The 25,122-nt window shown below is 39.3% G+C and overlaps 1 protein-coding gene across 1 annotated transcript; it reads right to left on the reverse strand.

Moving 5' to 3' along the window:
• Positions 1–5,628: 5,628 nt before the first annotated feature.
• Positions 5,629–25,068, reverse strand: CLNS1A (chloride nucleotide-sensitive channel 1A). The gene is made up of 7 exons (XM_019449921.2): positions 24,831–25,068; positions 19,125–19,261; positions 15,925–16,029; positions 15,170–15,277; positions 13,885–14,058; positions 8,885–8,974; positions 5,629–6,370 (listed from the first exon to the last, which is right to left on the reverse strand). Exons 1-6 carry the CDS (start codon positions 24,953–24,955, stop codon positions 8,907–8,909), a joined length of 717 nt encoding a protein of 238 aa, XP_019305466.1. The 5' UTR covers positions 24,956–25,068; the 3' UTR covers positions 5,629–6,370; positions 8,885–8,906.
• Between the last annotated feature and the right edge of the window lie 54 nt (positions 25,069–25,122).

Here is a 25,122-nt window from a genome sequence, read left to right on the forward strand (position 1 = left end):
AGAAATTTTTGTCTCACAGTTTTGGAAGCCAGAAGTCCAAGATTAATGTGTCACTAGGGCCATGCTCCCTCTAAATGCACTAGGGAAGGATCTGTTCCAGGCCTCTCCCCTAGTTTCTGGTAGCCTAAGGTGCTCCTTGGCTTGTAGATGCATCACTATAATCCTCTATCTTCACATGGCCTCCCCCTTCCCATGTCTGTCTGTGTCCAAATTCCCCCTTCTGATAAGGACGCCAGCTATATAAGATTAGGGCCCATCCTAATGATTTCACTTTAACTCCACTTACCTGTGTAAAGACTTAACTCCAAATAAGGTCACATTCTAACATACTGGGTGGGGGTTAGGACTCCAACATGTTTTTGGGGACACGCAATTCCACCTAGAAATGGTTAAAGACCTGAGTCCCCCTCCTATCCCGGCCCCCCACTTCTCTTTCAGGGATATTTTATGTACACCTAAGTACATGATGATATATCTCCACTGTAACCTCCAGCCCTTTTTCTTTTATAGAAGTATCTTCATTTTTTTCATTTAACGTATCTTTGAGTTTATTTAGTATTGGTATATAAAGATCTACCTAATTCTTTTTGAGGAGTACAGTTTTCCATTATACAGATGTACTGTAAGTAATTGACCCAGGCTTAATTATGGACAATGAGGTTGTCCTTGGTCTTTTGCTTTCACAAATAAAGTTGCAATGGGGGCGCCTGGGTGGCTCAGTTGATTAAGCATCCAACCGTTGGTTTTGGCTCAGGTCATGATGTCACGGTTTCATGAGTTCAAGCCCCACACTGGGCTCTGTGCTGACAGGGCGGAGCTTGCTTAGGACTCTCTCTCTCTCTCCCTGCCCCTCCTCACTCCTGCTATCTCTCTCTCAAAATAAACTTAAAAAAATTAAAAAAATAAGTAGAGTTGCAATTATTATCTTTACATATATGACTTTTCCTAATGTGCAAATTTATAGAATAAATTCCTTTAAATGGAGTTTCTGAGTCAAACAATATTTCCATTTTTAATTTTGACAAATAGTGTGACCATCAGTTTTTATAAAAAATCTTTTATTATGTACAGTCTCAATTTATTTTTTTTGTTTTGAAGATTTACAGCTGCAGCAGACAGCTATAAGTTTCTTGCAAGCCAGCATCTGAGTATCCTTTCTATTTGGGGTAATCCACCACTGTGAGTACCTGCGTTAAAGGAAGTGCCCTCCCACTGCGGAAGCTGAAGGGGCCAGATACTCCTGTTTTCTGTCCCTGGCAACACACAGTCCCTGCCAATCAGGACTCTGTGGTGACTCAAAAGGCATGGGATCAATTAAAAAATCAGTCTAAAAGCAACAGAAGAATCATAGCGTCTTACATAGGCCACTCCTAGTTGCTAATCTTTTTATGAGCCTGGTTTATTTCCGTTTTCCTGTCCATCTTGTGAGCTACCAGATAGTGTTCCAAAAGACTTTTTTCTGCTTAAATTAGCCAGAATTGGATCTACTTACAACTAGAATTAATGCTAATAATTTTTAGTCGCACTTTTATGAACATAAATTGCTACACTATCCTACTTGCACTATATACCATGAAGGCTTGGTCTGCTGTATTTTTGGGTAAACCTGTATTTGCTTTTCTTCATAATTCTGTCAGCTATTTACTGCTGCTACTGATATGCCTGATGCAACCACCCCTTTTTTCCTTTTCTATCCTGTTGCATGACTAGAAACTAGATGCTCAAGTACATCGGACCTGTTTGTAGAGCAGGGATAGAGACTTGCACTGAAGGCCAAGAGGTCCTACGAGGAAAATGAATAAATTTCATCACATCTATTTTAATTGCTCAGAGGATGTTTCAATTTCAGACTTCTCGGATATATCCTAAGAGGTGAGTTAACACTGCATCTGCTATTTCTTCTTTCTGTTATGAAAAGAATGAATTACTACTATTGTGTAATACTTAACATTTTCTGAGCCATTTTCTAGGTACTTTTGTTCTAAGTATATTAGTGATTCATATAATCTTCAAAATAATAATTTTAAAAAGTCTTAAAAATTAGCCTCCATACACTTGCATTTAGCTTTCTTATCCCTGGTTATATATCTCTATTTTTATCTTCTTTTTTTAAAATTTTATTTTCAAGTAATCTCTACACCCAACGTGCAGCTCCAACTCACAACCCTGAGGACGAGAGTCACATGCTCTACCTACTGAGCTAGGCAGGTGCCCCTATTTTATCTTCCTAGAATTATATTATTAACAAAACTTCTGACTAGGTTCACTGATCTTCCAAAAGTTTTGGGACTGACCTCTCATCTGCAATTATGACATTCCCCCCCACCATTACATATTGGTTTTACTTATGTATATATGAGCAGAGTGAGATCTAGTGAAAATGTTTCAGTTTCAGTTTCAGCTCCTTTGTCAAGGAATAGTAATAATTCTATTGGAATCCTCATAAGAGATCCGCTTAGAATTACTATGTATTAGCCAAAGAGGATGGGTGCCAGATATAGATTCATCCATTCTAGAAACACTTTTAAAACAGGAGATGCATGAGAATTAGCTATATATATAGTAATAAGGATACTATCTAAAACCATGCAGATAAATAAAAATTCTATCTAAAAAATCTAGTATCTCTCTGAACAATGAGTAATTGTTCTTTTTTTTATTTTAATATTTTTATGAGAGAGAGTGTGAGTGGGGGAGAGGCAGAGAGAGAAGGAGACAGAATCCAAAGCAGGCTCCAGGCTTTGAGCTGTCAATACAGAGCCCGACCTGAGGCTCGAATCCACAAACTGCAGGATCACAACCTGAGCCGAAATCGGACACTTAACTGACTGAGCCACCCAGATGCCCGAATTGTTCTTCTTAAAGTATACCCTGTCTTCTTCTAAAAGTAAAGGGCTATATAACCATGATCATCTGTGCATAATCTCTCATCTTTACCAATACTGACAGAGATCCTAACAAGACCTCAAAATACATAATGTACAAAGATTAATAAGCTTATTTGGGGGTGCCTGGGTGGTTTAGTCAGTTGAGAATCTGACTTTGGCTCAGGTCATGATCTCATGGTTCATGAGTTCAAGCCCTGCATCAGGCTGTCTGCTGTCAGCACAGAGCCTGCTTCAGATCCTCTCTCCCCCTCTCTCTCTGCCCGTCCCCTGCTCACTCACATGCTCACTCTCAAAAATAAACTTTAAAAACATAAATAAATAAGCTTATATGAAAAGTATCAATATCTGACAAACTGATTTGTGGGAGGAGAAAACCCACTGGGATCATTTTAATGAATACATTTTTAATTTTTTTTTTAAAGATTTTTTTTAAATTAATCTCTACACCCAGCACGGGTTCAAACTTACAACCCCAAGATCAAGAGTTACATACTACTAACTGAGTCAGCCAGGCACCCCTATGAATACATTTTTTAAACGACAAAATTTAGAACAGATGACTATAAACACTAGCTTTAATGGATATTTTGGATTATTCACATTACAGGGGAAAATGTCCATGGCTTTTCTTTAAATTTCCTCTACATCAAGAAATAGGAAGCAAACAATCCCAGTAACACTGAAATTAAGTTCAAACAGAATCAAGAAATGTTGGTTTACTGATCATTATGAATTTCATTTTTAAGAAGTCTGACCTGATCTTTTTTTTTTTCACTTTCTATTTTCTCAAAGCTATGGGAGCAACTGAATAATATTACAGAATGTTATTACAGCTGAATCTTTGAAAGTCACTTAATCTAATCCCCTCATTTTATAGATGAGGAAATAGGTCCAGAGAGGTTTAAATACCTTGTCTGCCAAGCCAGAACTAGATGCTTGGTCTTCTACATCTTAGATGACTGCATTATGCTGACCACAGCAATGCCTATAGGAAACAGTGCACCGAATCTCCTTGACATTTTGACATATTTATTATCAGAGCACTTTATTGCTTCACTGAAAGTCACGAGTATAAGTTTGTAAGTATGACTTCAAAAAAGGACTCAAATAGAATTTCTAAGATTAGACCATGAGAATGCCCTGTTTACTGAAGAAGACATAAATGTCTAGGATAGAATTATGAGTGCTGCTGAGATTGCCAGCAGAGAAATCTGGGAACTTCCTGTGCTGTCCACTGAAATTTAACATTTAAAATCCTGCAGTGAAGAGAGAACTTGCTTCCTTTCAACTGCTGGCAGATGGGAAGGTTCTATAGTGTTATGGAGCACAGGCTTCAAAAACACAGTTCACATGGCACCTGGGCGGCTCAGTCAGATAAGCATCCAACTCCTGATTTTGGATGAGGTCATGATCTCATGGTCATGGGATCAAGCCCCACACTGGGCTCTGCACTAAGCATGGAGCCTGCTTAAGATTTTCCCTCTCTCTCTCTCTCTCTCCCTCTGCCCCTCTCCTCCACTCATGCTCTCTCTCTCTAAAATTAAACAAAAAAATCACAGCTCACTATCTATGACTTTACCTATTTTACCTCTCTGTAGCTTCCTCATCTCTAAAGTGGCATAACTGGGTGGCTCAGTCGGTTGAGCATCTGACTTCAGCTCAGGTCATGATCTCACGGTCCCTGAGTTCAAGCTGCGCATTGAGCTCTGTGCTGACAGTTCAGAGCCTGGAGCTTGCTTTGGATTCTGTGTCTCCCTCTCTCTGCCCCTCCCCCACTCGTGCTCTGTTTCTACCAAAAAATGAATAAACGCTGAAAAAAAAAAATTTTCAGTGGGATAATAAGGGGCGCCTGGGTGGCTCAGTCGGTTAAGCGTCCGACTTCAGCTCAGGTCATGATCTCACGGTTCATGAGTTCGAGCCCCACATTAGGCTCTGTGCTGACAGCTCAGAGCCTGGAGCCTGCTTCGGATTCTGTGTCTCCTTCTATCTCTGTCCCTCCCCCACTTGTGCTCTGTCTCTGTCTCTCAAAAATAAATAAATGTAAAAAAAAATTTTTTTTAAGTGGGATAATAAAAGCACCTGTACCTCATAAGGTAGTTAAGAAAATTATATGCATAATTATATGTATAATGTATATAAAGACAGGGCTGATACAGAGAATGCCTTAGTCAAGTTCAGTTTCCATTTCCACATGGCCCTTTTACTTGCCTACTGTAGCAAATTCAGTATTTCTGAGAGTCTGCTGAGAAAAAAGAAAATCAGCTTTTTCCAATCTACCATGCAGGATGACAGAAACCAAGTGAAACTGCTAACAAGAACACTGGGCTTTGTGGTCACAAACTAAAGTTTAGTCCCTAATTAGCCAAGTGATCCTGAATAGCTTTTCTATTTTAAAAGTGCTATAATGGTATAAAAAGTCCAAGTATACATCTGTAATTATAAATCAGCCTCACAAATACCCTGGTGTCTGAAAACTAAAAATTGAGAGTCAATAAGTATAAGAAATTACCTGATCCAAGTGCAAGAAGCAGAAATCCCTTGAAATGCATTCAATCTTTGCCCTATTAAATATTTGCCAGAAACTCTAACTAACTGTACATTTTCTTACTCATTTCATGTTTATAGTCTCAACAAAAGTCAAACAAAAATAAGAACTGTTAAGACTCTTGTTTTTTACCAGTCTTAATTAAAAAAATTTTTTTCTCACTAATGGTTTTAGTCAAGAATGAGAGCACAATAATATAGAAAACCTAGATTTATTTGTTTGTTTATTTGTTAAAGACAAAACAATTATCCTCTGAAGTACTCTGAGGACTTCATCCCAATTTCATTTGGTTAGGGAAACCGACCTAAGAGGTTACAAATTAGAGGATATAACCTAAGAGGTTATAACAAAAGAGACTGGTGAAACATGGTGAAAGGAGTAAAAGCTAGTCAGAAGCATTTGTTAGTGGCAGTAGATGTGGCTAGAATGTTTCCCAAGAGGCTCCCTAAAGATGCCTGAATGAACTGATCTAGGCCCCAAATTAGTCAAAAGACCCTTACCCTGGGGGAGAACAAGCAGAGGCCAGGATGTGAGATCCCTTTGTCTTTGTTTTTAAAGGGTAAGGGGATCCTTAGGCTCTAAAAGGATGTATCTTAGTCTCAGCCTCCCTCCTTCCCATCCAGTCCACCTTCGTAGGCCTCCCAGGTGACAGAGACACATATAATGAAGGCAGGAACTATAGGCCTATTCAGAGGGTACTTGCACAAAGAAAGTTTTAGCGTAGATGATAAACTACAAATACCCTCTTGGTTAAGTTAATTCACCTTTGTTAATAAAGGTCATAGTCTCTTCTGCTGGTGACAACTTTTTGTCTCAGTATAGTCTGTCTCAAAAAAGAACTGGTTCAGGTAAGTTTTGGAGAAGAAAAAGACTTTCATCAACACCCACTCCACAGTAGAAGAGGCACCAAGTTCTTTCCTACAGTTATGAGCAGAATCTGAAAAACAAAAGATTTATAGTGTTTACAATAGTAATAGTAGCTGTAATTTATTGACTGACTAGTCAAGAGTGCCAGAGAACTTAGATATATTGTATCTTAGTCTTTGCAACAATCCTGCCAGGTAGTTTATCAACCCCATTTTCAGATGAGGAAACTGAGGATTAGAGAAATTATATGCCTTTATCCAAAGGCACAGAGGCCGGCATGTGGTAGAGCTGTGATTCTACCCTGTCCCCTTCATTCCATCTCAGGCATTGAGAGGTCCTTGTTCCATTATCTTGAAAATTTTAATGGTTGCATAAACACTCTAATTATTCCTTCTCCACTCCTTAATTTCAAATGATTAAAAATTTACAGACATTGTTTGGAATTCAGGTCAATTATCCAGATGAAGAACTTGTATAAACTTTATGAATAAACTCTCTCTCCACTCCAGCTGTAGCATAAAATGAATAGAAAACAAATCATCAGCTCATTAGAAAGTTTGTGGCTATTTTATGGTTATTTCACCATAAAATTACATTACAAAGAATCCTAAGAATTCTCATCAGTGAATTGCAGTAACATCTCATTTGTGTAACCATGAGTGACATAACAAACGAGTTTCTCATAATCCTTATTAATAGAGTGGTTGGTACTCTCTGAGTAGTCTATTTTTCAAGAAGAAAGATGTGAAAGCCAGAAGATCAAAAAATGTTTTCCAGTTTCAATAAAAGTAACTATGTAAGCATTACTGAACTGAAAAAGTCAACATACTATAAAGAACATGACAAGTAGAAAAGTGAGAAGGAAAGGAGACTTAAGTTGGCACCAAAAGATTTCCCATACAGTATAACAGTGAAGTACCGATATCTGGAATTGTGAGATCTGAAAATTAAAGTTAACAGAGCTGCAGCAATATGAACACATAATTTTAGCTAACTGCCAAGGAGACAATGCTGGTTTTAGACTATATAGCTACTAATGACAGAAATAAATGCTGTGGAAATAAAAGTTAAGTATTTAAAGGAAGAGGTATAAATCACAGAACTGCTAAGACATTATTTTCTGATAGTTCCACTGGCAGCATCTGAGAGGAAAGCAGAGATTCATTACCATTTTTCATGGTTAGTATAAGAAGATATGTCCACAATGGCAATAATTTGGAAGGTAAATGGAACTTGGAAAAAGGAGGGTTCTCACAACCCAAATGGATGACTCACAGTAGTATAAGAGTCAAACCAAAATATATAAATCTTGCCACATTATTACTATATGCTTTAAAAAAATAAAGGATCCGGGCAAAGTAACATCTCAAAGACTGGAAGACAGACAGCATTCAAAAAAATGCCATCAGGTCAGAACTAGAAGGACATTGTAGAGGGAGAAAAGAGACAACAATTTAACAATGTAAAAATCTTAAAGCTTAAAGGAAGGCTTACTAGGATTACTAGTCTTAGAGCTCTATATGGTATGAACTAACTATATATGACCTTCAGCTACTATCCAACACTCAGTTGAGATACTCAAGCTGGCAAAGAACAATGTATTTCTCAGAGTAACATGCAGCAAAGTCATGGACAAACTTTATGCAAAGCTCTCGAGAACATGTCCGGGAAAGTTGGCTGTGAGCTCTTATGTCAGTCAGGAAAAGCAGGTATGGGGGCACCTGATGGCTCAGTCAGTTGAGCGTTTGACTCTTGATTTCAGCTCAGGTCATGATCCCAGGCTCGTGGGATTGAGCCCTGCATCAGGCTCTGCATTGAGCATGGAGCCTGCTTAGGATTCTCTCTCTCCCTCTGCCCTTCTCCCTTGTGTTCTCTCTCTCTCACGTACACTTTTAAAAAGGAAAGAAAAGAAAAGCAGGTATGTGGCAACTTGGGAAATGACTGCTTCTGGACAACTGTACATGGACTTAACAGTTTGGCAAATCAGTCCTGAACACTAAGGTACCCAGGACCTTGGTCCTCCATTATTTTCAGAAGGACAGAGGCCAATACAAGATTATGATTAAAAGCTTAAATGCAGTTTGGAATTACTTCTACTTCTGCCCTAAACTGAATAGCAGTGAGTTGCAGCAAATCTCTGCTTTGTTTTTTCTGATGAATGTGTTACGGTTTCAAACACCACAAGTGGGAAAAGATGACACACCGGGACATGATCTTACTCTGCTGCTCCCACCTGAGCCAACCAGGGAGCTCTTGATTTCTGAATAACGGGCTAATGGCCTCCTCCTGAGTTCACTGAAGATGAGTGATTATTCTTCCATGCCTCAATGCCTAGCACTACCCAATGTCTAGCACAATGCATATACTTAATATGGGATAAGTGCTCAGTAAATGTTAACCTGAATATCGCTGTTTGCAGACCTTGATTTCTTAGGGGAAAAAACCACTTAAGCCTGAATAATTTCAGAAATGGGTAACTAACATTTTTCCAAACTGCTAATTTTATAGAGTTCTCCTGAATCAGGAAAATAAAAACTAATTATTTCACAAGATTCAGTGACAAGGGAAAAAATAAACTACTTACCCCACAGCAGCATAAATCATTTTCAGTGATCAACATCTGCATCCTCAAACTGTCCAGCAACTGTTGGTGTAGTATCTACCTCCATCCCATCTGAAGGAAAAAATCAACTGCTGAGCAACAGTCCACTGAGCTCTTCAGACAGGTAAAGGTTCAACCTACACATCACCGGAAGGAAGTTAGTGCCCTCTGTTGGTAACAACTATTTCTTTCTCTTCTGAAAAAGTAACCAGGAACAAACCAAGAAAGAAAAATGCCACCTGTACATATAACATTTACTTTGTAAATTTTCAACATCAACACTAAAAGAACACTAGGTAAGAACTTTTGAACATGGTAAGCACCAACTGTTCACTCTTCACAGAACTGTGCTGGCTACTTACTGTGTAACTTATTACTATTAAAGGTATAAAAGTCCTATCCTTACAAAGCTTATGACATAATTTTGAGAAAAGACAACATAAGTAGAGTGAGATTCTCATTTCATAGGGAAAAAAGAGTGTTGGGGAGAGGGGAAAACCGGGAAAAAGTCCCTCTGGAAAGAGTTGTTTACAGCTGCTTTCTCTACTTCCTCACCTCCCATTCACCCTTAAGTCTTTAGCCCACAACGAACTGGCTTCTGCCTGAGTCCCCTGGCATCTGGACATGAAGCTAGGCATACAAATGCAATATGTATCTAAAATTAACTCATCATTGGGGCACCTGGGTGGCTCAGTTGGTTGAGCGACGGACTTCCACTGAGGTCACGATCTCATAGTTTGTGAGTTCGAGCCCCGCGTCAGGCTCTGGGCTGACAGCTGGGAGCCTGGAGCCTGCTTCAAATTCTGTGTCTCCCGCTCTCTCTGCCCCTCCCCTGTCATGCTGTGTGTGTGTGTGTGTGTGTGTGTGTGTGTGTGTGTGTGTGAATAATAAATAAACATTGAAAAACAATTTTTTTTAATTAAATTAAATTAACTCATCATCTTTCCACATAGAAAGGTTTCTCAGAGCACCTGGGTGGCTCAGTCGGTTAAGCGAATGACTTGGTTTCGGCTCAGGTCATGTTCTTATGGTTCACAGCCCTGTGTTGGGCTCTGGGATTGTCTCTCTCTCTACCCCTCTCTCTGCCCCTCCTGTTCACGCTGTCTCTGTCTCTCTCAAAATAAAGAAACAAACTTAAAATTAAAACGTTTCTGTTGAGGCGCCTGGCTGGCTCAGTTGGTAGAGCATGTGACTCTTAATCTCAGGGTCTTGGGGTCGTGAGTTCAAGCCCCAACTGGGTGTGGAGTCTACTTAAAATAAAATAATTAAAAACAAAAAAAAAGAAGAAATGTTTTTCTTTCCGAATAGTCTTACTAAAGGATACCTCTCACCTGTGTAATCCAGAAACTCCTACCACATCTCTAACTTCTGTTGTTTCTCTCTCTTAAACATCTCTCAAATCTGTTAAGTCTTGTTACATTCACTGCTACTACCAAATGCAGGCCACGATCTCTCATCTAATTTAAATCATAAGCTACTTGGGGCGCCTGGGTGGCTCAGTCGGTTAAGCGGCCGACTTCGGCTCAGGTCATGATCTCGCGGTCCGTGAGTTTGAGTCCCGTGTCGGGCTCTGTGCTGAGAGCTCAGAGCCCGGAGCCTGTTTCGGATTCTGTGTCTCCCTCTCTCTGACCCTCCCCCGTTCATGCCCTGTCTCTCTCTGTCTCAAGAGTAAACAAACGTTAAAAAAAATTTAAAAAAAAAAATCATAAGCTACTTAACAGAGTTTCTCTTCTATCTTCCAGTATTTCCCTCTGCAATTAATTTTCCCTCTCAGAGCCAGGATCACCTTCTGAAACAATCAAAATAAAATTCTTCACATTCTCACTGATCTAAGCATAACACTGAAATTCTTTAACACAGCTTTCAAGTTCCTTTAAGATATAGCCCAGTTCACTAATCTACCTTCACCTGTTCCTGTAACAACTCCCCTTCACACTCAGAGTTCCAGACATAAATGAACCACTTTCAGTCCCCCAGAGATGAATAATCTCTTGAACTTTTGCACATGGCTGATCCTGTTACCCACCTCTCCCCTCTACCTGTATGCAATTCCCCTTCATTCAAGTCACTTTTATTCCTCTTTCAGATCTTGGCTTGGATGTCACTTACTCCATGAAGCTTGAATCCAGAATCTCTCTCTATCCAGGCTGGGTGAAGAGTTCAAACTCTGATTCCACAGCTTCTCAAGCTTCCCCTATAACTCAATGCTATATCACAACGTACTATAACCACCTAATTAGTTCCTTTATTTTTCTCTACAGAAGAATGCCACTGATAGGAAGACAGTAATCTCATCTCTTTTGAGCACCGCTGTATTCTCTGTACCCGGCATAGCAGTTCAATAAACACTTCTTACATAAATGAGCACATGAAGCACTGAAATGCCACAAGTAGATAGGGTATATTTAAATGGCAAGGATTGAAATTTACCAAGACAGCAAATTTCAGGTGTTCTCACCACAAAAAAAGGGTAACTATATGAGGAGATACATACGTTAATCAGCTTAACTGTAGGAATTATTTCACTGCATATATCAAAACATCTATGGGGCGGTTAGATGGTTCAGTCAGTTATGTGTTCAACTTCGGCTCGGGTCATGACCTCATGGTTCATGGGTTCAACCCCTGCATTGGCCTCTGCACTCGCAGCATGGAGCCTGCTTGGGATTCTCTCTTTCTGCCATTTCCCTACACACTCTCTCTCAAAAATAAATAAACTTAAAATTTTTTTTAAATAAAAATAAAATAAAAACATCCTGTGGCATATCTGAAATATATACAGTTATTATTTAAAATTTTTTTAAAACAAATCAAATTTAAAAAAAGAAGTGCACAGGTCAAACTAAATAAATAAATAAATGGCAAAAAGAGTGACATGGCTACTTAGGACTTTAAAAGATGGAGAATTGTATAGGCTGAAGAAGTTTTATATATAGGCAACTCTCAGTATGATAATAAGGCTTAGGAACAAAGGCCAAAATCTCATTTTAGCAAAAAGTGTTTGTGATCTTAAAATCATTTGCTATAAAGCATTAATAAGGAATTTTACAATTAAAAAAACCCCTTCAGTGACGAAAGCCTTTTCAATGTCTAAGGACACCCTCCCATCAATCACTGTAATAAAAAAAAAAGTAACATCTTGGGGTGCCTGGGTGGCTTAGTCGGTTAAGTGTCCAACTCTTAATCTCAGCTCAGGTCTTGATCGCAGGGTTGTGAGTTAAAGCCCCACAGTGGGCTCCATGCTGGGCATGAAGCCTACTTTAAGAGAAAAAAAAGGTAAGATCTTGAATTCTTTCAGCTAAGAGTTTGGTAGAGCACTAGAAATCATCTGAACCATCTCACCCTACAGCCTATGTTAGAGGCTCACCAACTAGGATTTAAAATGGAGAGAATACACAAGGAATAACAGTGTGACCCAAAGCCTAAACTTTTCCAAATTAAAATATCCCAGACTTCAGGACCCCCAGGTCAACATGCTATGTGCATGAGGATATTGATCACAACATTATGACAGAAACTTACATGTACCACTGAAAGAAAAATTATGCTCTCTTTAAGAATGTTCTGCATCACTAAAAATTAGAAGTGGTAAGACTCTACAGCAACATAAAATACCAGTATATATTAAATACAAGTAAGATGCAAGAAATGCTTATAACAGGGCCTGGTATATTCTTTTTGCATATTAGCTCATTTAATCCTCTCACCACCTATTAGCTATTTGACCTCAAGCAAGTTATATGATCTTTCTGCGCTTCAGTTTCTTCACCTGTAAAATAGGGATGACAATGGCATTCTTGGAAGGATTAAATGAGTACATATGTGTAATGTGCTTAAATCAGGGTCTGGTACATAAGAGCAGTACCTGAATGTTATATTGAGAGTAGTAGGAACAACACTGGAGGTATTTGGGGCAAAGGCAAAGTTGAGGCGACCAAAGAGTGTTCTCAAGATTAACATGGCACAGTGAGCTGGAGGCAAGGATGATCGAGGCAAAAGATCTACTACTATAAATCCAGCGTGAGAAGACAAGGGCCTAGGATTGAAGGGTAACAGTAATAGCAAGGAAATATGAAAGTCATTTATTTTATTAATGTTTATTTATTTGTGAGAGAGAGAGAGAGAGAGCGAGCGCGGAGGAAGGGCAGAGAGAGAGGGAGACACAGAATCCGAAGCAGGCTCCAGGCTCCGAGCTGTCAGCACAGAGCCCCACGTGGGGCTCGAACTCACAAACCGTGAGATCATGACTGAGCTGAAGTCAGACACTTAACCGACTGAGCCACCCGGGTGCCCCATTTTTGGTTTTTTGTTTTTTAATGTTTATTTATTGAAAGTCATTTAAATGAAAAATCCATGGATCTCAGTATTGGACTAGAGCAAGGAATAAGAAGTAAAGGCTGCACCAAAAGAATACTTCAATATTCTGACTGAAATAGGCACTCAGAAAAGCAAACCAGTCTAACAGAGGAAATATTTACAAAGAAGCTTACAAAGTAGAGACAAATGAAACAAATTTGAAAGCCTCTTGATTAAGGTCCAGAAATTTGTCACAAAACAAGAACCCAAGTGTACTGAATGCTGCCTAGCCCTTTAAATCAAGTGAATATCCTAGTTTTGCATATAATCACATAGGAATTCATTTTAAAAATAAAAATAGCAGCACTGATATGTACACACACATATATATACACACAAGCAAACAAAAAAAGACTGGAATGATATGCAACAGAAAAATTAATGTCTTTCAATTATAATTACACTTGATTTTTCATTTCTTCTTTGCCTGTGAAAAACATTTAAAAATGTCTTGACTGTGAACAGACCTATTTTTGTAGTTGGGGGAAAAAACCAAAAAAGTTGCACAAGTCTGAGATTTTTCTGTCTTAACAGTTTCCAAAAGAACGTGTATATCTCTCCATAGCTTCCCTCATTGCCCAAATGACCATCTGAATATTCACACTGAAAGAAAGAAGGATACTCACCTTCATAATCTCTTATTGAATCTTCTGTCCGAACTCCAGCCATGTTGTATTGGCTGCTCACAGACTGAGAAAGCATTCCTTCTAATCTCTCCAATGTGGCTTGGCCTTCTGCTGTTAAATGGGACAATCCTTCTTCATAGGTGTAAAATGTAGGGATGTCTCCCTGCCCTTGTTCTAAAAAAATAAAATGCTTTTAAACTATTATAAAACAATTAGAAAAAAATGGATAATCAATAATGCATTTATTGAAGATAGGTACAGTTTAAAAAGGTTTCCAGGAAAATATTTTTCAATATTCGTTTAATACACATATGTAGGTCATCTGTTGAAAACAGAAATACAAAGAAAATGTATCTACCGTCTAGGATGAGAAGGGATTCCAAAAGATAATGGGTCAGTAAACAGCAATTCTTAAAAAAATCAAATGTCCAGGCACTAGAAGGCAAAGAGGATGTTCCTAAGGCAAAGAGTCTTATATTATCCTGAGATGGGAAACTTATAGATGAGTGCAAATTAATTTGGTATTAATTTGTACTGATGGTTCTTTCGGGATTAAAATATATGCTCCTTTTAAAAACTCAGAAATTCTGGCAAATACAAAAAGGATAAAAAAATAAAATCACTAAAAAATCTCAGTGAAGATGGGAATGTATTCAGATATATGAAGGAGAATTCCAGAACCGAGTTTGTCTCAGGCCAGGAAGTGGCTACACATGGAGGAAAGGGCCTTGGACAGCCAGATCGGTGGAGATGAGAGCAGTGGGGAAAAAGAAAAGAGAACAGCAAGCACCTCAAGTTACATGAATCTACCAGGCTAGCGATTGCATTCTGGTCTGGGGAGGCAAAGAAAAATGCTCCTAGATAAGTGAAATATGGTTCTGGGGGGAAAAATGACTTGGGAAATGAGCTGTTTGAAGGAGTATATTAAGGGAAGATGTAAGTAATACAGGTTTCAAGTGGTGGAGGGAGAAAGCTTATTCTTTGGGAGCATCTGCATCAACTTAAAAGACTCTCCCAACCCCAACTTTCCTATCTACCATTTCCTTTCCTTCCATTTATCTCTATCCATTTTCTGACCCCAATAATATCTGCTTTCTACCCTTAGCTTGGAAATTCCACAGTTTTTCCAAGCTGACTTTGACATGAATTGTGCCATTCACTTTTATTAATAACCACACTATCTAGGTATTTAATAGAGATCTAAAGAACTATAATCTCATACCTGTAGTACAAACAAATGCTTAAAATGAAACACCACATTTAAAAACAAATCCATTTCACTAACCATGTGCTTCCACATCATATTCTTCTCCATCGTAATCATCTGAATCTTCATCCTCAGGATCTGGATGCAAAGCCTGGCATTCACACATTGCAGTGAACATTGCCTCCACTGAACAAGGAAATTAAATTGTAATAAACATTCTTTTCTGGCCTGTGTACAGTAAAATTTTAGTAATATAACCACCAGTCCAAATAAATTCAATGAGTAGACAAGAAATATACACAATCACACTATTTACAAAACCTGCCAAATTCCAAGGAGATCAATCTTGAAAAGTGCTTGATGGCAATGGACAAGTTACAAAATAAGAGTTCATTTCAAGATAATGTTGAGATCTCTTCATGCCTGGCTGGATTTTCTGAGAAAAAGAGCCAAAGTCCTGGTCAGACTGCTGCTAAATCAGGGTGAAGCCCCTTTCAGTTAATAGGGCTCTTTCCAGCTATCCTTGCGTCATTCACTTTGGAATCGCCAGGACTCCTTGCCCTCTATCTGGTAAGATTCAAAGTCAACAGCATCATGTCAAAAAAAATAACCAGATTTCTCCATTCACAAAACACACCAAATAATATGGTGTCTCCTACGCTCTCACTACATTTAAAGTCTTCGGTATTAATAGGTATCGGGTCCTCAGTGATATGATAGATGTTAAAATGAAGAAAAGGCAATAGAACAGAGGTAATGAGGGTAAAGGTAAATGGGGTGTGGGGAGTATTTGATACATAAAGGGAAAAGAATCAATTCTATAGAATACTCACATGCTGACTTATCATTAGGCACAAATCTAAATTCAGCAATAGGTTCAACATCATCATCACTGTCGTCTTCTTCTTCTTCCTCAGCAACAGATTCTTTTGATTCCTCTAGAAAGGGAATAAAAATAACTTTTTAAATCATGTTTAGGGGTGCCTGGGTGGCTCAGTCGGTTAAGTGTCTGACTCTTGATTTCGGCTAAGGTCATGATCTCACTGTTCCTGAGATCGAGCCCCATGTAGGGCTCTGTGCTGTCGGTGTGGAGCCTGCTTGGGATCCTTTCTCTCCCTCTATCTCTGACCCCTCCCCCCACTCATGCACAAGCACTTTCTCTCTCTGTCAAAATATATAAACACTTATTTATATTTTTATTTTTTTAAATGTTTATTTTTGAGAAAACGCCAGCAGGGGAGGGGCAGAGAGAGAGGGGGAAAGAGGATCTGAAATGGGCTCCGTGCTGACAGCAGAGAGTCCAATGCAGGTCTTGAACTCACAAACCTTGAGATCATGACCTGAGCCGAAGCTGGATGCTCAACCAACTGAGCTATCCAGGAACCCCCATAAATAAAATATTTAAATTTGTTCACTTGTTTTGGAAAAAAAAGGAGCCTAAAATAATTTCTTAAAGGATGTTTACTGATGTATCAAATACTGCAACTGTTACATCAAATGATAAGAACATGGTTATTTTAAAACTAAAAGACTGTGGACTGCCTTTCTGATCTAGTCACACTGTACTTCACTGAGCCCTAGGGATTCTAAGCTTCCTTCGAGGTCATGGTGGGGGTGAGGAGACCCAAACAGTCAGGACTCTAACAAGTATAGTTCTATTGTTACCGGTTTCTTTTACCTTTCGTCATGAACCAAAGGGTTCAGTAGCAGTTTGTAATCCACTGATGTGATTTATCACTAATAATTTACAGGTGAGAAAACTAAGGCCCATACAAGTTAACTAATCCAACAGATAAATTACCAAAGTCTATAGGCAAGGAAAAAAAATACAGATGTTCAATAAAGAGAACTAGAACATGCTGCTGGTAGAAGCAGAAATTGCTACAACTATGCTGGAGGTGTGTATATCCTACTACCCAACAATTCCTCATCTAAGTATATATTACGTACACAAGGAGTTTGTACATAAATGTTTATTGAAGTACTATATGTACTAGTGAAAATTTAAAAAATAAATGTTGATAATAAAAAGAAAACAGATGTATTGTTATCTGGTCATATTTTATACATGGACTGCAATTTAAAAGAACAAATATTTATATGTATCAAAATGCACAGAGGGGTGCCTGACTCAGTTAAGCGACCAACTCTCATTTTCGGCTCAAGTCATGATCTCACAGTTGTGAGATTGAGCCCTGCATCGGGCTCTGCACTAACACCTTGAGATTCTCTTTCTCCCTCTCTCTCTCTGCAGCCCCCCGCCCCTGCTCTCTCTCTCTCAAAACTAAATATAATAACATTAAAAAAAATGTACAGATTAAATAATGTAACTGGGTGAAAAAACTAGTTCCAGAATATATATAAATAATACCACTTACCAATTAAAATTTTAAACACAAAAGAAAATCATTACATTGCCTATGGATTTGTACATATTCAGTAAAAATCTAAAAACTTAGAAGGGAAGGACACATACCACCTTTAGGATAATGTTTAACTCGGGAGACAGAGTAGGAAACAAAATGGGGAAGGTACGAAAAGGATTCCAACAGTACTAATACTGTTTTATTTCTTTAAAAGTTATGAAAAAAATGTTAGAATTTATGCTACATAATAAATACTGAAAAATTTCATTACTCTCTGCACATTTCAATGTTTAAATTATTTTATAATTTAAAAAATCATGGGGCGCCTGGGTGGCTGAGCCGGTTGGGCGTCTGACTTCAGCTCAGGTCATGATCTCACAGCTCGTTGAGTTCGAGCCCCGAGTCAGGCTCTGTGCTGACAGCTAGGAGCCTGCAGCCTGCTTTAGATTCTGTGCCTCCCTCTCTCTCTGCCCCAACCCACTCGTATTCTGCCTCTGTCTCTCTCAAAAATAAATAAACATCAAAAAAAAATTAAAAAAAAAAAAATAATGTCAGGAGTGCCTGGTTGGTTCAGTGTGTGGAGCATGCAACTCTTGGTCTTGGGGCTTTAAGTTCGAGCCCCACATCGGGTGTAGAGATTACTTAATAAAATCTTGGGGTGCCTCAGTCGGTTGAGTGTCCCACTTCAGCTCAGGTCATGATCTTACGGTTCGTGAGTTCGAGCCCTGCATCAGGCTCTGTGCTGACAGCTCAGAGCGTGGAGCCTGCTTCAGATTCTGTGTGTCTCTCTCTCTGCCCCTCCCCTGCTCCACTGTCTCTCTCTCTCAAAAATAAATAAACAAAAAATAATAATAATAAAGTTAAACTAACTCAATATAGTATAAAACTTCTCATTTACACTTACAAAAATTAACAAGTTTTAATTTCGTGCCTAATTTGTTTCTTGTTTGGAATTTTTACAATCCATTGTCCACAACCCCCCAAAATGGATTTTCTTCTCTTTCTTACACCTTCTTTCACCACCTACCCTAGACTTTTATGAACCTTTGTAGGGATCTCCAACAGCAAAAAACTTGGGAATCTTGTACCACAGGACTTTTCAACCTTGGCACTACGAACACTTGGACTGGGTAATTTCTGGTTGTGGGAGGCTGTCCTGTGCCATGTGGGATCTCTGGCCTCTAAACTACTAGATGCCAGTAGCACTCCTCCCCTTTGCCAGTCATGAAAATCAAAATGTCATTGCGTAATGGGGCCAGGGGGACACAACACTGTCTGCCACTTAGAACCACTTCTGTAATAAAATGAAACCAAAAAAAAAAAAAACCCAGCTTCTACACTAAACTCATGAAAGCACAAAGTATACTGATCCAAGCCTCTAAGGATGCCAAATATAAATGCCTTTACAAAAACAAAGAATAAACAGTTAAACGCAAGAGGAAAAATTAGAAATATAAATCCACCATAACTGAATAATTCTAAATGCAAACATACAGAAGGTAAAAAACCAGTGCCCAAATTATTTTACTGAGCTGAAATTTTGCTTAATAAACTATTATCCAAAATAGGTCAATCGTTTGAATATTATCTTATGATCAAAGACTGCTTTTTAAATATATGTAATATTCTCCCAAAGGAAGCTCAAGATTAAATTACACCATACATACCTCCAAATTTGGCATTCACCATAACATACAAATGCTCTCGTGGATAGGCATTTAGGTCCCTGGACACCGCATGCAAGCTAATAGTGGGGTATTCCAGTGAGAATCCTAATCCAGAGCCATCTAACCAAGACAGGCGGCTGAAAAACACGTATAAGGAAGATGATTTTAAGAAATCAAATCTTAATTTAAGCCTAAAGTTTATAAAGGTTCATCTTGGACACTTTATGCATGTGGAATAAATTCAAGCTTGGTGTTTAGAAATATTCCTAAAATAAAATTCAGCAGCAGGAACTGAATTTCTTTAAAACGAGAACTGTTAAGTTCTCTCCTCTAGGTAAAAATTCAAAGAGTTGAAATGTAATTTCTTAAGTCACATGTGTTTCTATGCGTTCCCTCTGGTTGTATCTGGAATGTCTTCTGGTGCCTTCCTTTTGCAAATCCTCTTCAGTTGGTTAAGTCCCAGCTCCTCCTTGAGCCCTCCTCCAGTTACTCCTGTCCATAATGATCTTTTTCTGAACTGCACTTATGTCCAATAATACGTCACTGAGCACTTAACTCCGTGGCAATGAATCTCATATGTACCCTGACAGAATGTGTCATATTTCTTTATGTCACATTCTTCAAAACCACTAGCATAGTGTTCAGCATGTAAGTATGCAATAAACACTTGGGAGTCACTAATTTCTCCACTAACCCTACATTAAATGGTGAATACATAAAATGGCTGTAATCAAACTTACCACTAGTTAGAAAATACTTATCCCACGGAAAGACTGTATGAAGCCTTTCATTTATTCTGTAGCTTTAAAAGAAAGCTACAAATAAGCAAGGTCTAGTTTTCCCTCAAAAATGGCCAAAAGGAAATATTTTATTGGTATAATAAAGGAAACATATCACCAAAATCAGTATATTGAATTTTGAGTAAAGGCAGGATAATTTTTTGGTAATACTTCACCCATCTGGAGCTGCACCACTTAGCAGGAAAAAAAAAAAAAAAAAAAAGGAGCAAAAGATCCTTAAGAAACCACACAGAAAAATGTTAATGCGATAAAAGTTAATGCAATATACTGGTTGCCCCAGGCTGGAGGGAAATACAGATTAACTGCTAACAAGTGCCAGTTTCTTAGGGGGTGATGAAAATACTCTAAAATCGATTGTGGTGATGGCTGCACAGCTCTGCAAAGAGACTAACAACCCCTGAACTGTACACTATGTAGATTATCTCAATAAAGCTCTTATTAAAAAATAATAATAATAAATGACAATAATGCCCCCACATCTTCTATTTCCTATACAATTTTTACAAGCCTGGTTGTTCAACTTCTAACCAAGCAAAAACAAATACAATAAATGAACCTAGGACTCCCTTGGGCAAGAACAATGACAGTGCAGCAGTCTGAGATCATGCACATTTCCATCCAACATGCTTAGCAAAAAGGAAAGGAAAGGAAAAAGGAAACCTGGGAGTCTTAAAATCATAAATCTTAAGAAGCTTAAAGAGGTAAAAGCTCTAGAAATGATTTTCTAGAATGATTCATCCCATTAGTTCCAAAGAAATAGATTTTGTTTTTGTAATTAGATTGTGGTGCTGTATGTGCCTTTCCTGTCCACTGCTTTTCTCTTTAAGGAAGTTGCAGATGAAATAGTGCTCATATCAAAGAAGTATTACCAGTCCCTTACTAAAACTCTATTATTTTAAGCAAATAAACTCCCTTTCCTCACCTCAACAATCCCCCAGAAATTATCACAATTCAGAAAGTAGTGCTCCAAATTTGGGTGTCCAAAATGATTTCAAATATTTAGAGCCACAAAATTTTAATGACTCAATTAGCAGATGGAAAAACTGAAATATAAAACAGACTCAGTGCCTATCAAATTACGGTCTTTATTTTAAAAAGCACATAATTGCTCTGTAGTTCCTTATACTTGGGACATGGATATGCACTCTACAGAAGAGAAGCCAAGTTCCACTTAAAAGAAACATTTACTCTGATCACTATGTTCTTACTCAACTTTTCACATATTCTAGAAGAAAAGGTCATGATCTCACGGTTCAAAGATTCGAGCCCCACGTAGGGCTCTGTGCTGACAGCTCAGAGCCTGGAGCCTGCTTCAGATTCTGTGTCTCCCTCTCTCTCTGCCCCTCTCCTGCTCTGTGTCTCTTGGTCTCTCAAAAATAAATTAAAAAAACATTTAAAAAAAATTTTTAATAAAAAAAAGATAGTAAATCCAAAGGAATGTGTTGCTAATTTCCAATGCTTTTGGAAGTATGATCATAAAGTCTGCCTTTATTCCTGGCATGAGGTGAAAAACAGGATACAAACATAAAAGAGCAAAGTCTTGAATTTGGGATGACTTATTTATCTGATTTAAAAATAACTTTGGCAGGGCGCCTGGGTGGCTCAGTCGGTTAAACGTCCAACTTCAGCTCAGGTCATGATTTCACGGTTCGTGAGTTCAAGCCCCACGTCAGGCTCTGTGCTGACAGCTCAGAGCCTGGAGCCTGCTTCACATTCTGTGTCTCCCTCTCTCTCTGCCCCTTCCCTGTTCATGCTCTGTCTCTCTCTGTCTCAAAAATAAATAAACATCTAAAAAAAAATTTTTTTTTAAATTAACTTTGGCATAAAATATAAAATATAATTTAATTACCTACTTTATTTTACCTGTTTAAAATGATCCATTTTGAATGATTCATGCCTCTGATCTCTTCCTTACTTAGGTAAAAAAGTCAACTTTCTGTGAAAACTAAACTTTGAAAATAAGCTTCAGAGTTCCATATCTCTCAGTACACATCTGAGAAACTACCTAAAACCAAGTAAGACCCTATGCCTCTTTGCCTAAAATCCTAAAATAATTTTCCCAAAGCCCCTGGGCTATAAAGCCGAGCTCATGGAACACGGCTCTCTTCTTCTCCATCCTGATTATTTTTCCACTCTTTTCCACTTCTTCATTCAGATGAAGAACTGCTAGATAGTATGGGTGTGTGTGTGTGTTTCATATCCTGGCACACACAATATGGTTTCTCACTCTTGCCTCTGAGCATCTTGTTTCTTATTTACTTTTCCCCTTAGTCCACCTCATTCACTCCGCTAACTGTTAACCCTCATTTGTCAAATCTTCTAGTGAACCTTCCCAGTTTGTTGAGGCCTTGATTCTTCTATCAAAACTTGGAAATGCTAGGTAGGAAAGAACAAAAAAGTGGAAAGAGACCAAGGAGGTAGTGCCAACCATGAGTAAAAGGGGATGAACGTAGGTGTTCATGGTACTCATAATATTCTATTCTTAACCTAGCTGGTGGACATACACAGGTTGGTTTAATTATAATTCTTTAAACCATCCATATATAATGTATATTCTTTGCTGTATGTATATTTTACAAAAATACTTTCTTAAAGAAGAGATTTATTAGTGAAAAGCTGAAATCAAAGTTTTTTAAACATATAAGAGCTTAAAAGGAGTTTGTACTTCTTCAGTGCGATAACTGTATTGTGGTTATATAGAATGTCCTTGTTCTTAGGAGATTTTTGCTAAAGTATTTACAGTTGATGTGACAACATGTCTGCAACTCTCAAATAGCTCAGAAAAAAGATAAATGTGGTAAAATGTTAACAACTTATGAATCTTTGTGTTAATTAACAACACTTGCAATTTTCAAACTTTAGGTTTGAAGTTTTTCAAAATGAAAAGACAAGCACAGGACCTTGTCTTCCTTCCCTGAACAGTATACTGTTATATTACAGGAAGCATCAATACGCAGAGAAGCCATGGAGAAAAAGGGATGGTGTAGGGGATAGCAATCTACCTGTGCTGCACTCCCCACCACTTAAAAGGAACTGCTCTCCCAACATCATTAAAGATCTCCTTGCCATTACCCAAGAGACGCTTTTCAGGTTTTATTTGACTGCTCCTCCCTCTTGTCTATTCTCAAGTCTCTCCTTCCATAACCTACCTCTTAATGCAAATGTGTACCCAAGGTTCCATACTTGGCCCTCTTCTCTTCTGGGGTATCTAACCTATCCCCCATGAGTATATACTAACCTTTATACTAATGATTTCCAAATCTCTATCTTTAATACCACTCTCTCGGGGCGCCTGGGTGGCTCAGTCAGTTGAGCGCCTGACTTCAGCTCAGGTCATGATCTCAAGAACACTCCATGAGTTTGAGCCCCGCGTCGGACTCTGTGCTGACAGCTCAGAGCCTGGAGCCTGCTTCAGATTCTCTGTCTCCCTCTCTCTGCCCCTCCCCTACTCATGGTCTGTCTCTCTCTCTCAAAAATAAAAACATAGGGGCGCCTGGGCGGCTCAGTTGGTTAGGTGACCGACTTCAGCTCAGGTCATGATCTCACTGTCCGTGAGTTCGAGCCCCGCGTTGGGCTCTGTGCTGACAGCTCAGAGCCTGGAGCCTGCTTTGGATTCTGTGTCTCCCTCTCTCTCCCCCTCCCCTGCTCATGCTCTGTGTCTCTCTGTCTCTTGATAATAAATAAGTGTTAAAAAACAATTTAAAAAAATAAAAAAATAAAAAATAAAAACATAAAAAAAAAAAAACCCCACTCTCCAGAAACACACTCTTATTATACCCAACTAAGCACACATGCTCAGACCAAACTCTAATCTGCACCTCACCCCAAACTTACTTTTCCTCCCATTTGTATTTCCTATCTCAGTAATTGGTCAAAAGCCTAAGCTTTGCTCAGGCTTACATTTCCCTCAAACCAAGGGTTCTTTACATATTTTTTGTTCCCTCTGTGGTAGGCAGAAATCTGCCTCCCTCATGACCTTCATCCCCTGGTGGTAAGCCTATGAATACATTTGTTACCCCGCGAAAGAAACCCTGTGTATGCAATTAAGGTTACTAGTCAGTTGACAACAGAACTGGATATTCTGTGTGGTACAAAGTAATCACACGAGCTCTTAAAAGGAGAGAATTTTCCCTGGCTGTAGACAAAAGTGATGCAGCAGCAGAAGTCAGACAAATTTGAAAGACAGAAAAGATTTAATGTGTCATTGTTGGCTTGATGATGAATGGAACCATGCATCAAGGAAAGGGGTCCTCAGTCCTACAACTGGTATTTTAGACATGTCTGTAAAAGTCCAGTGCTCCAAATGGCTGAATAAACGGGTAATTCCTTCTAGGAATGGAAATGGGAGTCAGAAATGGGAAAAAACGAGAGATGGGAGTCTGGTCCCTCTGGATATGACCCCCAACTTGAATGGGAATGAGGATGTTCCTCTCCCCACCCACACTTACAGAAAAAAAGCTATACCCCTTAACCAGACTTTCAAAATCCTCCACAATCCGCTCCAAACCTACATATCTTGCCCAGAGCAACACCTCCCGCACCTTTTCACAGAAAAGACCATGCACATCGATGATCCTCACTTAGGGGCTGGAAACTCAAACACCTTAAAAGGAGACCTTGAGTCAAGAACAACGCACGCACCAGACCTCGGGAAGACAGGCCGTCAAGAAGCCTAATGATGAGAGAACTCGGATGAAGAAGAGAGGAAGGCTCGGGAGGAGAGGACGCCCGAACAATCGAGTCTTCGCCCCGTCAGAGGCCTCTCCGAGGCGACCCGGGGCACGCGCTCCGCCTCGCAGCAGTCCCCGAGGTGGCGGTCTCGCCCCCGCCCCGCCACTCAGCCCCCGCCAGCAGGAACAAGGCGGCGCACAGAAAGCCGGCATTGGGGAACAGGGACCCTGCCTACCTCTCAGCGATGTAAAGGGTGCCGGTGCCGAGGCCCTTGCCGTTCAGCACAGCCTCAGTCTCTGGCTGCTGCTGCCGGAGCCCCTCAGCCGAGCCGGGCGGCGGGAAACTTTTGAGGAAGCTCATTGCAGCAGGGAGCGCGGAGACACAGGCCGGGAGCGAGCTGAAGCACCGCCACTCCAGCGGCTCACCTCGCCTCGCCTCGCCTCGCCTCGCCCCGCCCCGGAAGCGGTGGCGATCATCCCGGAAGAGCAACTTAGTCCGCACCGGAATTTGAGCCCGGTCCACCCGAG

The sequence above is a fragment of the Panthera pardus genome, unplaced genomic scaffold (genome assembly GCF_024362965.1).
Source record: "Panthera pardus isolate Hobbes unplaced genomic scaffold, ASM2436296v1 HiC_scaffold_12, whole genome shotgun sequence".
Classification (NCBI taxonomy): domain Eukaryota; kingdom Metazoa; phylum Chordata; class Mammalia; order Carnivora; family Felidae; genus Panthera; species Panthera pardus.

Excerpts from the sequence above, each read along its gene's own strand:
- CLNS1A (XM_019449921.2), bottom strand. The coding sequence starts at position 24,955 with ATGAGCTTCCTCAAAAGTTTCCCGCCGCCCGGCTCGGCTGAGGGGCTC. Across the intron at positions 15,278-15,924 it reads GCCTAATGATAAGTCAGCAT|TGGAGGCAATGTTCACTGCA; the intron begins GTGAGTATTCTA and ends TTCCTTGTTCAG. Across the intron at positions 14,059-15,169 it reads ATATGATGTGGAAGCACATG|AACAAGGGCAGGGAGACATC; the intron begins GTTAGTGAAATG and ends TTATTTTTTTAG.